Below are 13,274 nucleotides of genomic sequence, written 5' to 3'. Positions count from 1 at the left end.
ATCTGCGAGCACAGTGTAAACAGTTTTATTTACCTTGCACGGATTCTTGTAACACAATAACATTTTCACTATTTTGTTTATCGTTTCAGCTATTTCGCAGATCAAGGAAAATCGTCGTATAGGCGACACTAGGCAGCAACTAATCATCGGCTAGCATCTAAGCATTCGCGAAACCCATGCGTACGTTTTCGACTACGCGAATGCTATCTGACGCAACCAAAGCTATCGCGAAATATAAAAGCCGGTTGAACGCGGGCGTGCTGCCAGTTGAAACAGTAGTGTCGTTCGTATTCCATGAAAAATAATGTCGTGTTGAAGCAATTCTTCCTGTCCCGAAACGGGTTCGCAAACTAACAGAGTTTAACTGAAAGAAAGATTTCGTACCATATCGTTTGTAGTGGATATTTCCGTCAATATCGAGTTTGCGTCGCAGACATATTTGGTCAGTGAACAGTTCGGTTATAAAGATTTAGCCCGATTTTAAAAATGCACAACAGCAACGGTAAACTCGAGATGGATTATTCCATCTTTAAAACCGATGTCTCCAAACGAAGGAGGTCCGCGACCACCAGGGAACTAAGTAAGCTAGAATCTCTCGATCGAAGCCAGTGGTGAACCGATTATTGAAAAATATTAAACATTTCTACTTCGTGATTTTTTCCAGCGAAAAGAGCATACACGGCGGGCAAAGACGTCGTGTCCCTAGCGGAAGGAATGCCGAACGAGGAAACGTTCCCTTTCACCGAAATCGCCATCAAACTAAACGACGGATCCTCGTTCACCCTCGACCAGAGGGAGTTAGCCTCCGCGTTGCAGTACATACCTACGCAAGGCTACCCTCCTCTTCTTCAGGTAATTAATTAATTTACCAACAGCGGTTACATCATATTAAGAACCTGTCTGCTTTGAACTTCTCCCTTTTCAATTTAGATTATGGATTCGATGTGTTTATTTTCTCTTTTTAATTTACCGTAGCACAGGGACCACTAAGATTAGATAGTTTATTTTCCCTTTCCTTTTCATTTTTATTTGCTTCATATTTGCAATATATACGGAAGATGCAAACAGATACAAAAAGTACGTAACATAATAATAATATACTTAAATAGATGATTTTGAGTAGCCACAAGTAGCGAATCCTATCCTGCAAGATTAATTACCTTAGTTATCCTAGTCGTCATGCAATTTTCTTCTATAATTCAGCTATTACAATTAAATATTTGATGTTCAGTTTCAAATTAATTCATACTCGTACAATCGGAACTATATTTACTTCAGAAGCCTGCCACTTTATTCGATTTAAAGTTTTTCCGTTCTGTATAATTTTTATCATTTCAACTGTATGAGATCGAGCACATGTACTGACGCCATATTAGATTTTTTTATCAATTTAGCGAACAAAACCTTTAGCAGCGTAAATATGGTCTTACGATATCATCATTTTTAAGGACGCCCTAAGCTCTTTATGCACGCATTGATTCAGTGGCTTTATATTAAAAAAAAAAGTGAAAGATTATTCGTTGTAATTATTACAAAAAAACGATACAATTTAAATATAAAAATTAAATGGAAATATTTGAATTCCTTTGATGTTGTTTGAATTCTTTATACGCTATAGTCTGGCAATTATAGTTTGCTAATACCAAAATTTTCGTCTTCACATCTAACATAGACCGTTCTTGAATACTACTGTGATCAAAAAGTAAGGTGAATTTGTTTATAAAATGTAAATTCTTTATTTATTCTTACAAATCAAATTCATCCCCATCAAAGTAATCCCCGTCCGATAATACGCACTTTTGCCAACGCTTTTTCCAGTCCTCGAAACAGTCGGAATAGTCGTTTTCCGGTATAGCCTTCAAGACCTTCTTCGATTCGGTTTTTATCTTCTCAATCGTGTCAAAACGGCGTCCCCGCCTTGGTCTTTTGAGTTTGCTGAATAGCCAGAAGTCGCACGGAGTCAAATCAGGCGAATACGGTGATTGCGGAACGATATGAGTCGAGTTTTTGGCAAAAAAGTCGCGAAGAACCAATGCAGTATCACATGGTGCATTATCGTGATGACTTTTGATTGTTTACAAAAACACGTGTAACTCGGAGATCAAACATCAAATGTTATAGACTGTCCTACCATCCTAGGAAAAAAAAATAGAAAAAGAATAAATAAAGAATTTACATTTTATAAACAAATTCACCTTACTTTTTGTTCACAGTGTTATGGTTCCTTAAATGTGTTTGCTCGCGCTTCAGAAAAAAACACATTAAGATCCCACGCACAATGCGACAACGGGGAACGAATTTCTTATTGTCGGTTGCGGAGCGTCGCGTAGTCACGCGTTTCCTCTCAAGTCACTTCAATTTTTCCGTCGTTTTCCCCGCGGCATAATGCAATTGCCCCCAATATGTTTAACGACGTTGAATATTAAATTGGTTTCAGAGCCTGAGGGAGTTCCAGCGAAGGGCGCACGCACCTCCCTTGTGGGAGAGCCGCGACATTGTGATCGTCTCCGGAGCTCAGGACGGATTAAGCAAAACTCTCGAGGCTATAATCGGACCCGGTGATCCGCTCTTGGTGCACGATCCTTTTTATCCGGGCGTGGAAGTTGTGGTCAGTACACCTCCCTTGTTTTCCATTTTATCGTTTGCCATGTTCTCCATTCTATTCGACTTTAATTCGGATCGTAGAGCCAGCCGAAACGCACGGAAAAGATTCCAATTCTGCTAAAACAGAAAAGACATTATATTGTCTCTTTCGCCGGAAATCTATCTCGATAATATTCGAGTCGCGCCTTGTTTTACGAAAAAAAAGTGCTCGACGATTAGAATCGGAAATCGATCGGGTGTCCTGTTATTCGAATGAAACCTTTCCTATAAAATCGTGCCCGTTATTTTTGTCCCAGATTCTGACGTGCACTTTTCAAATGATTGAATGATTCTGATGAAAGGCGATTGTTCGGAAAGAATTGCTTTCGATAGTTCTATATTGTAACGGCGGTAATAATTTGATTTCGGGGTGGTTTCGCAATAAAGTTCCTCCCAAATGAAGTTTATGGCATAAAAATGATAGAACAATACTGAAACATCAACGAGGTACAGTTGTCACTGAAGATATGATTCGGTTTAATTTCACGTTCTCAAAAGTGTACATAAAAGGAAGATCAAATGAACATCCGTAGTCTAGTGGTAATGATAAAAGAACGTTCGATGGGAATCAGAAAAGTATTCTTGAATCGTTCTCATTAGCGGATCAGCGTTGTTGACGACCGCAACTTCAAGGCTAATCAAAACGATATCGTTCGTCGAAAGATACATTTGCGAGAGTAACACGCGCGTATCTCTTTCGGAAAAAAACAATTGTGCTTATCTGTTTTGAATGTGATCGCTTATGTATCACAAAATTAGTCGAATCACCTCATTTTGTATAGAATCGTGACTCGAAGTATCCACTCGTATCTTCGTTGCAGCTTCGTACGAGCGCTTCAGATACAATCCAAACATGATAAAATGTTACAAAGACAATTAAAATAAGCTATGAAGTTAATTTAAGTTAACTTAGTCCTATATTATCTGAGCAATAAATTTGGCCAGTGAATAATATACTATTCCTCGCAATAAGAAAAATGTGACATACACTGCTATGATTTCAATTCACCCGCGTCAACGCAGTACCGACGGGAAACGAGAATTCTCGTTTTATTCTTCTAATTTTAATAAAATGTACTAATTACAAAAATAATTATCACATTATTATTATTACATGTCGAAGAAATTCTATGACCCGTCATATAGGAAAGTTTTAATAAAATTGCCCCGTCGTTAACGCGTTGAAAAGTGTCTGGTGTTAGCTAGAAAGATTCATGAAAAAAGTTAAAGCGCATCATTAGCCGATCGTTATCTAATCGCCAGGGAACATTTTACCCTTCTAGCTACCGTCGACGCAAACATTACGTAAAATCTGCCGTTATCGGCGAACTACCACGCCGATAATCAGAATGACACGTCCACCGGATTAAAATGCGGTTTACGTAATCTGAGGTGCACCGTGTCAAAGGTGCCCCCCCCCCCCCCCCCCGACGGCAGTTTCTTACAGGAACGATCGGGACGAGCTCGGGTGACATCGTTTCTCCATTACAGGTCGCGCCCCATCAGGCGGAGCTGATCGCCATCCCGCAGGACGAACATGGTGTCATCCCAGAGGTTCTCCGGGACACGTTGAGGAGCAGGCAACTCGCCGGCAAGAAGATGCCCAAGTTAATGTACATAAATGCTACCGGGACCAATCCCACCGGCGTCGTTATCCCGTTCGAGAGGCGGAAAGAGATCTACAGGATAGCCTGCGACTACAACTTCCTCATCCTCGACGACGATCCTTATCATTTCATGCACTTCGAGGACGTGAGTGGTTTCTCCTTCGCTAATCTAGACGATCGTCTATGGGACTATAGTTTTCTAACGCTTTACTTAGGGAACAGTTATTAAACACTCGGTTTACCGAGCACATATTATTTTGACATGTTCCCTTTTTAATTTACGATTGTTGAATCGACACGGATAGATATATAAAAAAATGTATTCAATACATTTCTTGTATTAGATACTTGTGTTAATATGTGAACGATTTTTTTAAACGTGAATGAAATGACTGATATTTTTTTGGATGTTCGAGAGATTAGTTTACTAGACAATGTCAACAAAATATTTAAAAAATTTTTAATGTCAAAATATTCTTAATATTTTTTTATCTTAGCTTATAATGTTCATTTATGTAATGCGTTTTGTATGATAGATCTCTGTGACTTACATAAATGATGAAAATTTTATTGAAATTAGTTGTGTAATGTGAAAGATGTATCTCAGTCATCGCGCTGGCCCCTCTAATAATTAAAGAAACTTCAAGTAATTTCTAGTATAAAACAATAACATCAAATGAACAACTATTGCTGTAGAAATCGTTAACTTTCATCCATTTCTAGTAAGGATAAGATAATTTGTTGGCAGTAATATGGAAGTTGGAACTGAAATATAATTATTCGTGCCCGCAGGAGCAACCAAAGTCGTTCTTATCACTGGACACGGAGGGCCGTGTGATAAGGTTGGACTCGTTCTCGAAGGTGATCAGCAGCGGGATCAGATTAGGGTTCATAACGGCGGCGGCGCCTTTGATCGCGAGCATAGAATTGCATTTGCAGAGCAGCCATTTGCACGCTCCTACGTTGTCACAGGTTGGTAGTTATCATTTACCTTTAACTCTGACATTCTTTAACTATTGCGTAAGACAGAATTTCTGGTAAAACGAATTCTGAGTCTACAGTAGTATTCTTGATCTTATATTATTTTTTAAATCAATTGCCCAAACCTCAATAAGAGGAAGTTTGACAGAACAAGAAAATTGACAGAACAACGTACGAATAATTGATAATACGTCAAATACTGCAACACATTAATGGGTAAATGTAATTAAAACTGTTAAGAGAAACAATGCAAATATTGGTAAAATCATATTGTCTAGAAAATCAAAAAACTGCGCCATTCAACATCGCGAAGAAACGCTCAAACTGGTAGCCAGATGTTATCGATAGCTGATATTTTTGGAAAGAGTTAGTGGCGCCCTTTAGTGTTTATTTAGAAATTTTTATTTTATTTTATTTACAAATTATATAATTTTATTTTACGTATAAATTATAAATATTTTATTTTATTTAGAAATTTAGAAATAGGTGACACTGTTATCTTTTTCTGAAAAAATATCCACTGTAGGTAACAGTTGCATTACAGTTTGAGCAAATGCCACTACGTGAATGGCGCTACTTCGGAATTTTAAGGGTGGTTTCGCTGTTTTTGTGTCTATATAAAAACTACTTAAATAAAAACGATAATTAGCAATAATTATAGTAAGTTGTGGCATAGACCCGATGTACAGAATTGTTAGGAATATTTTGTAATTAGTAATATTAATATATTGGACGATTAAGATATTTACGGTGATATGATCAATTCAAAAGAAACTATATAATAAATGCTCAATAACGACAACTTAATAAAACTGTAATCGAATTTCTTGCATAATATGGATACAGAAAATTCTCTCACACATTTGTGGTCCTTTCGATTGACACGAAAATACTAATCCATAATTCCACAAAATAGGGCTACGAAGTTTGAGTATATGCACGAGTCTCGTCAGTGTACTAAAATTAATCATCGACAAAATTCAATAATTTTTCGTATCATGTAATGATCCCAGAACGTATCCAATTATGTTAGGAACCAAACAAAATATTTTCCAAAGCCATAGTATCTCAATTACGGTTACGAAACTACGAGAGGCAGTGTCGATGAATAATATGCATTGATAGCGTCAATAAAACGTCTATGTCACTGCACGTTTAATAAAGATATTCGCAAGTCTTGTGAGTTGATACGGCCGATCGCGTGGCATAAACATCATATTCCCCCTTTTCTGATGAAATATGTGCGAATGATCAGAGAAGCCAGCACGCTTCGCGCAATTATCGCTTGGCGTGCGTTTGCTGTATCGACATCGGCGCGTGTCCACTCTTATCAGAAGCGTGAAGATGTAAACACTCTAGCCACAGATTAGCAATAATCGCTAGTTCGCACATAAGGGGAGAAAAACTTCTTCACGGTCACTGTTACGGGTCAACCGCGAAAAGAAATCTATAGTCTATAAAAGTCTGATATTCTCAAAACTTCTAGCACACGCAAATATCAACAAATTCACCGATTAACCCCTTGCACCACGAGTCCTTTCACGCTGCGTTGATTAACACTTATTTGTCCTTAATACTGTACTTAATAGGACCAGATAATTTTAGTTTTTTCTATTGTCTTTATTTACTTTCGTTTATAGACATTGATAACAGAAGTATTCAATTTTGTTTCGATTTAGAAGAAATTAATAATATTCATATTTCGTAGATCTTGTATGGAATCTTTATCACGTGTCTGACTCGTTATTATAGTGCAAGGGGTTAAGCGAGGTGCTTTTGTCAACAGATATCCTTATGTATACAAGGTATGCATTTTCATAATACCGATTGCACTCTTTACTAATGGATCTCGTTCTTTTTGTTTAAAAAATTAATAAGCAAAGAAAATGGTATACACGAATTGTGGACATAGAATTTTAATAAATTTGTGTCATCTATGTCAATAAATTTATATCTTCGGATAGACCAGCGTCGTATAGATGAATTTAAATAGTTTTACAAATTATTCTCGCTGGTTTCAGGTAATCATGTACAAACTGATGAAAATCTGGGGATACGATAAGCTAATGAAACATTTCGCGAATATAAGGTGTTTCTACAAGCAGCGCAGGGACATGATCGCTACTCTAGCTGAGAAACATTTGAGTGGTATGTAATAATAATTTATTTCGATTATTCGACTTTCTATTTTACTTTACTTACTATGTTTTTTAATGTTGAATACTTACTAATTCAACGTGTTACCATTAAACTACAGAGGTTTTTAAATCGTGATACTTATATTGTACAACATTTGAGCCACGAATAGATGATAACATTTTGTTGGACAAATTAACTCTCATAACTACGACTTTTTTTATAAGGTAGAGCTCAATGTAAATTATGTAAGTCGAAATAAAATTACGTTCAATGGAATTCATTCAAATATATCAGTTTTGTCGATAAAAGGCTCAGTGAAAGCCATTTTCTATTTAGCATCGAAGCATGAGGATTGTTCAGTGAAAACAAAATATAGATAGAAATAATATTGTGTAACAAACAATGAGGTGATTCTTTGTTCTGTAGGTTTGGCAGAATTCACGGTGCCTCAGGGAGGATTCTTCCTCTGGATCAAAGTCCAAGAAATCAAGGATACTTGGAAAATGATAATGCAACAAGGAGTTAAGAATGGCGTGATAATGGCGCCTGGTGCAGCCTTCATGGCGGACAAAAATGAACCTTGCAATGCTATCAGGGCGAGCTTCGCCAAAGCTTCTTACCAAGAAATGGATCTGGTAGGTTGAAGGCGAGCTTATATTTTCACATAATTAATTTATAGTTATTCTATATAAACATTCATGACGATGAATCTACCGGGCCAGTCGAAATAAATTCTTTTACAGTGATTGAAATTATAAAAATATGCCTTTCAAAAACTACTCGTTGAATTCCTTTATTCAAGCGTACGTTATAACAAAAATAGTACAAAGTTTGAATAAGTCCGATCATATAATTTTGATGAACTGTTTGCGAATTATTATACATTTATAGCACGTACAGACATCTATTTAGAATGTAAGAAAACGTAAATGTGCAAGATCCAATAACATTATTTTCTACAACGAGCAATCTTTTAGTTCAGAAAAGAAACTTTTCTTTCATTTAAATGTTTGAAAAATAATATATGACAATGAGAATTTGCATAAAGATACGAAGTCTAATTAATTACTGTTAAATATTGACGATATTTTAATCTTGTAATATTTTTCATTTTCAGGCGTTGAAAAGGTTGGCAGATCTAATCAGATACGAATTACGGTGTAACTACAACTATATAATAATGAATGACAGCTCGTAAAGTAGTATTAAGTCAAGTAGTATTAACATTTTTGACGTAGTGTACCTCATATTTTCGATGTTACTGCCGACGAGTAACACTCGCAAACATCGATACTGTAGTCTGTTCGTAGAATATATCATATGTCGGTGATAGTGGCATCATTGCGTCGATCGATGATCACTTACCGACAAGTAGTACAACGAAAAGTAGGAACTTCTTTGTAACATCCATTCCACTCGAGATTTGTGCTCGCCATTTCTCAACTGGACCTTCAGAGAACGCTATAGTACCAAAGTTGTTCTTTAATATTTATAATTTAAATCTGCGTATTAATCTTTTATATTATTTAACGCGTGGACAAATCCAAAATAATCATCATTTTTATTTATCAACTTCTTAAGAAATAACACAAATTTTGTACTTAATTATTATTGACGTATTATATTTATTAGTATTGTAAAACTATTTGACACTCTGTAAAATTAATATTTTGCAAATAAAATTGCATTGATTATACATCCTGTTTATACTATTCCTTAATACAGATTCATTCTAACACATTTCAGGAATAACTATTCTATCAACTATTTTTTAATCGAGCTATTCAAATTGAGGAGTTCTAGCTATTAGGGAAGTTATTTTGCAGCAAATGTTTATGAAGATTGAACAAATTCAGAAACGTAATACAATTTTAACCTTTTGCATTCGAAGTCAAATTCGCGCAAAATTGAAAATAATTTTTCTGTTTCACGGTATATCTACTTTATATAACATAGTGCATTTTATATACATATACATATCAAATTGAATTTTGCGATTCGTGCAATAGTTACGCTTTTAACTGTCCTTTAAGCGTAAACAAATTTGATTAATAAAGTTATTTTAAAACGTGACATAACAAAGAGTTGATTTAGATGCAGAACAATTATCTAAGACAAATAAGTGCGTATTTACTTACGTAAATAAGTAAGTAGATCGAATGATAGGAAAATCAAGTAGAACACTAGAAAAGGTAAGAGTGAATTAGTAAAGAGTAAAAGGGACAAGAATTAGGAAGATGGGGATAGAAAGACAGGAACTAAACTCTCACTTACCGCTACACACTTGAAGTATCAATCAATTGAACGAAATTAAATTAATCTTACCAATATAAGCCGGCAGAAACTGTTCTGTCATGAGTAACTTTCTTGACACCTACTATCTCGTTGGTTGTTTGCTGCACCGATGATCGCGTTACTGCATTTTCGGTGAAACCATCTGATTCATTAATGTCTACGATTAAACAATTATTTGCTTAACACTTGTCTAAGAGTAACAACTCGACTGACTTGCAAAAAAATTCAAACCTCTTTTGCTAAATAATTTGTCTTTGTGTATAGATTTCCATGTACTTCTAGTAGATTAAAATTATATCAAACTCAGCACAATGATAAGTTTTTTAATAATTTAATGAATATGCTGCCGATTTTATACATTTATAACAGAAACAGACAGATCGAAATAAAAATTGAAGATGAGTCCCACAATGTAAATATATTTTTATCGTGGATTCTTTCAGTCCATAAATCAATATAGTCTATTTCTTCATAAATAATCAACAGATAGCAACATTTATGTTGATCATAAATGATCAGTATGACGAAACAATATTGTTCAGAGAAACTTGTTTTTCCTAAAAGAAACAGCGACATTTCTCTTTTGTTTTGTCTTCTGGTTAAGTTAATTTGAATGTCATGTTATAATAAAATTTGCGATTTGCTTTATTAGTGACATTGTTATCCATTTGCAGCTAATTTGCGAAATCCTTATGTACCTCAATTTTGAGGTAAATGATCTTACACAGATTGACTTCTGAGCTGTCAAAATATCCAACAGTTACAGCATTCAAAGAAATGAAAAATCCTGTTGCAATATTTTGTAAGTTTATTTTATATGTTGCTATATCTTGCAATTAATGCAGACAGTTTTTATTTTGCATAAAAATGTACAGCCTAATAAAATAATTAATCTCGACATTGCAAGAATTGTCAAGGCAAGGAATAGGTTTCTGTTTATTACAATTCGTGTAGATTATTTTTCAGAAATCTGCTGTCATTTTTATATTTATTTGGTTTACGTCCTGCTACAACACGGAAGATTTGTACGACTCAGAGGTAACGTGAAGAAACAAGGAAGGTATCGAAGGCAACGTGAGAAATGTCCGCCCTTATCGAGAAAAGGGGCGTAAAGGGAACGGCGAACGAGGTTAATACACACGTAATGACGGATTTAAGGCGACCAACTTGTATGTTTTCAGTAGCGGGGAGAACGAAAGGATATCCTCCGGGCCCTTGGAAGATATAGTGTATATTAAAAGACGTTTCTGGGGGCCGTTACAGGGGATGCGCGGATACGGCCGATCATACGAATGGCCACATTTTCAGGAGCGGGATTTCGGCGAGAAACCAGTTCACTTTCGTTTTCCGTCCCGGGGATCATCGAGGTCAGTTCTGCAACTTTACGAGCGGCGATTGACCAACAAATACGGCCGATAACGCGTTCAGAACGTCGTAAACTACTAAATATGAGTGTTCCGAACTTTACCACCATCGGAAGCACGATTCCTACGGCAAAAATTTTACTGTACGTGTAAACCAAACTTTTATTTTCGCGTTTCCCTTGAAAATATCTTGTCCTCGTTATCCTTCATACGATCCTTAGAAGTAGCTACAAAATATCTTTAAACGTTGCTTCGATATTATTTTCACGATAGTATTGTTACGATTTTACGTAATACTGTGGAGGAAATCTTCGCCAATGAACAGGTTTGTTCATTAAGTGAATTATTTATTGATCATTGATCTGCTATTCTTCTTCCCGTCGACAACTGCTTTTTTCCGGAAACCGCAAGTCGACTTCTCTTGATTTCTTGTCAAAACGAATTATTTTTATAATTTCATACCGTTCTTATAGTATATTAAATAAATCTATCAAATTACGAGGGAATTCTAGAATAATAAGATATTTTGTATTATTTGAAAATGAAGAATATGTGAGGTTACAGTGATTGTTAAACGTATTCGTAATCAACAAATGTTAATTCAAATAAACAACGCTACAATTATTTCGGATTAATTTATATTTTTAATGTTAATGGGGCAGTACTAAAATTACCCTTTATAGAGTTACCTTTTTTTTATTTTATTAATTTCTTCAAGAGTCGATCACTGGAATTAACTCGTTTCTAAGTACTAACTCGTTTTACTCGTTAAGTAAAAACTTCTAAGTAACTCGTTTCTAATCTCGTTTAATGTACTTCTAAGAATGTTTGTAAGAAGCTACAATTCGACGCAAAGTGACAATTACGTCACACGAGGTCAATATAGACTCATTGATCAATAGTTCTCTCTGTCATTTCATAGCTACAGAGTCATCATTCAATTCTTTGATTAGTAGCAAGAAATTTAAATTTTTAGTTGATGTAAATGGAAAAGGAAATTGCAAACTTAACTTTCCTGGCATCATTTTTTTAGACTTTGATGATTTTTCAATAAATATACGTTACACATAGTTCTTTCTTTAATTACTGAATTGATGATACGCAAGTGACACGATCTTTCGTCCATCTTTAAAATCTATTAGCTTTTATCACAATATGTAATCGCATAAACCAAATTTTATTGAAGTTTGTAAAATCCAAAAAGGTCAAAGTGATAGTCACTGCAATAAGTTTTGACACTGCTATTACGATTCTATTAACCCGCCGCCGTACTTTAATGAAGCTGAACCACGATGTAGATTTTTAATAATAACCTGTCAAGTATGAATGTTATTCCGTTCTTTCGAGGCGGTATAAAATGCTGTTCTCTTGTCATCAATATTTCAACACTCAAGTAAATAGATATTAATTTTCAATTTTTTTCTAAAGAATTATTATTATCGAGAAAGTTCTAATCATTGCATCGGTAGAGGTAGTTGTGCGGCAAAGAGTTAATTAAATTAATTAAACTTTTTAGATCAACAAAGTGAAACGGTCCACAATTTCCACAACATCAAAGTCACTTAATTAATGAAACCGTAACTAGAAAGCTAAAATTTGTCACAGTAAAAGTTAGTTTAACACTTTCCTACTCTAAAAATTCTAGTAACATTCAGTTTGTTCAATACATCACAAAACAGTCAATTTTAAAACCTAGATAAAAATGATCACCCAGTGATGGAATTATTTGTTCAGATTTGAAAATTAAAAATATGTAAGGACGTTGGGATATTAATTGATATCATACAACTAAACTGTCCAATTCGAATTTAATTAAACAAATCTACTTTAAATTGCGAAATTTCTGAGGTTGTTGGCATGGTAGTCAAACTTTTAAACAAGGAATGTTCAAGGCCGAGCGCCAGGGTTAAGTCTTCCACCGGCGAAGAAACGAGGGTGTTTCGTCAATCATCCCCATCAAACTTTGCTGCGCCCGCGTCGGAGCAGCATCTGTTCATTATCAGTCATTAACCCTTCGGGTCAGGGTCGGAGGGTAGGGTGTAGAGGGCCGATATCCTTAATTTTTTATTATCCGTGGTGTAGCATGGTTTCGAGTAGACCGAGAGATGTTTCCCCGGTGATATAATGGCCGTTGCGAAAGGCTTTTCCCGCGGCGAAAAACCAAGGTCCCGTAGTGTGCGGCTGTCCGTGACTAGCTATAGGCGAGGAGGGGTGGCGCGGAGGGATCTATCTTCGCCGGATAGTC

General features: G+C 35.6%; 1 protein-coding gene across 1 annotated transcript; it reads left to right on the top strand.

Moving 5' to 3' along the window:
- Positions 1-258: 258 nt before the first annotated feature.
- Positions 259-9,066, top strand: LOC144476306 (kynurenine/alpha-aminoadipate aminotransferase, mitochondrial). Its single transcript, XM_078193042.1, has 8 exons — positions 259-580; positions 665-852; positions 2,438-2,608; positions 4,135-4,395; positions 5,043-5,222; positions 7,253-7,379; positions 7,797-8,005; positions 8,488-9,066. The coding sequence occupies exons 1-8, from the start codon at positions 487-489 to the stop codon at positions 8,566-8,568; spliced, it is 1,311 nt and encodes a 436-aa protein (XP_078049168.1). The 5' UTR covers positions 259-486; the 3' UTR covers positions 8,569-9,066.
- The last annotated feature ends 4,208 nt before the right edge of the window (positions 9,067-13,274 follow it).

This window comes from Augochlora pura, chromosome 10 (genome assembly GCF_028453695.1).
Source record: "Augochlora pura isolate Apur16 chromosome 10, APUR_v2.2.1, whole genome shotgun sequence".
In the NCBI taxonomy this organism is placed as follows: domain Eukaryota; kingdom Metazoa; phylum Arthropoda; class Insecta; order Hymenoptera; family Halictidae; genus Augochlora; species Augochlora pura.
Note: the sequence above shows the minus strand (reverse complement) of the source record. Positions and strands in the feature narration are given on the sequence as shown.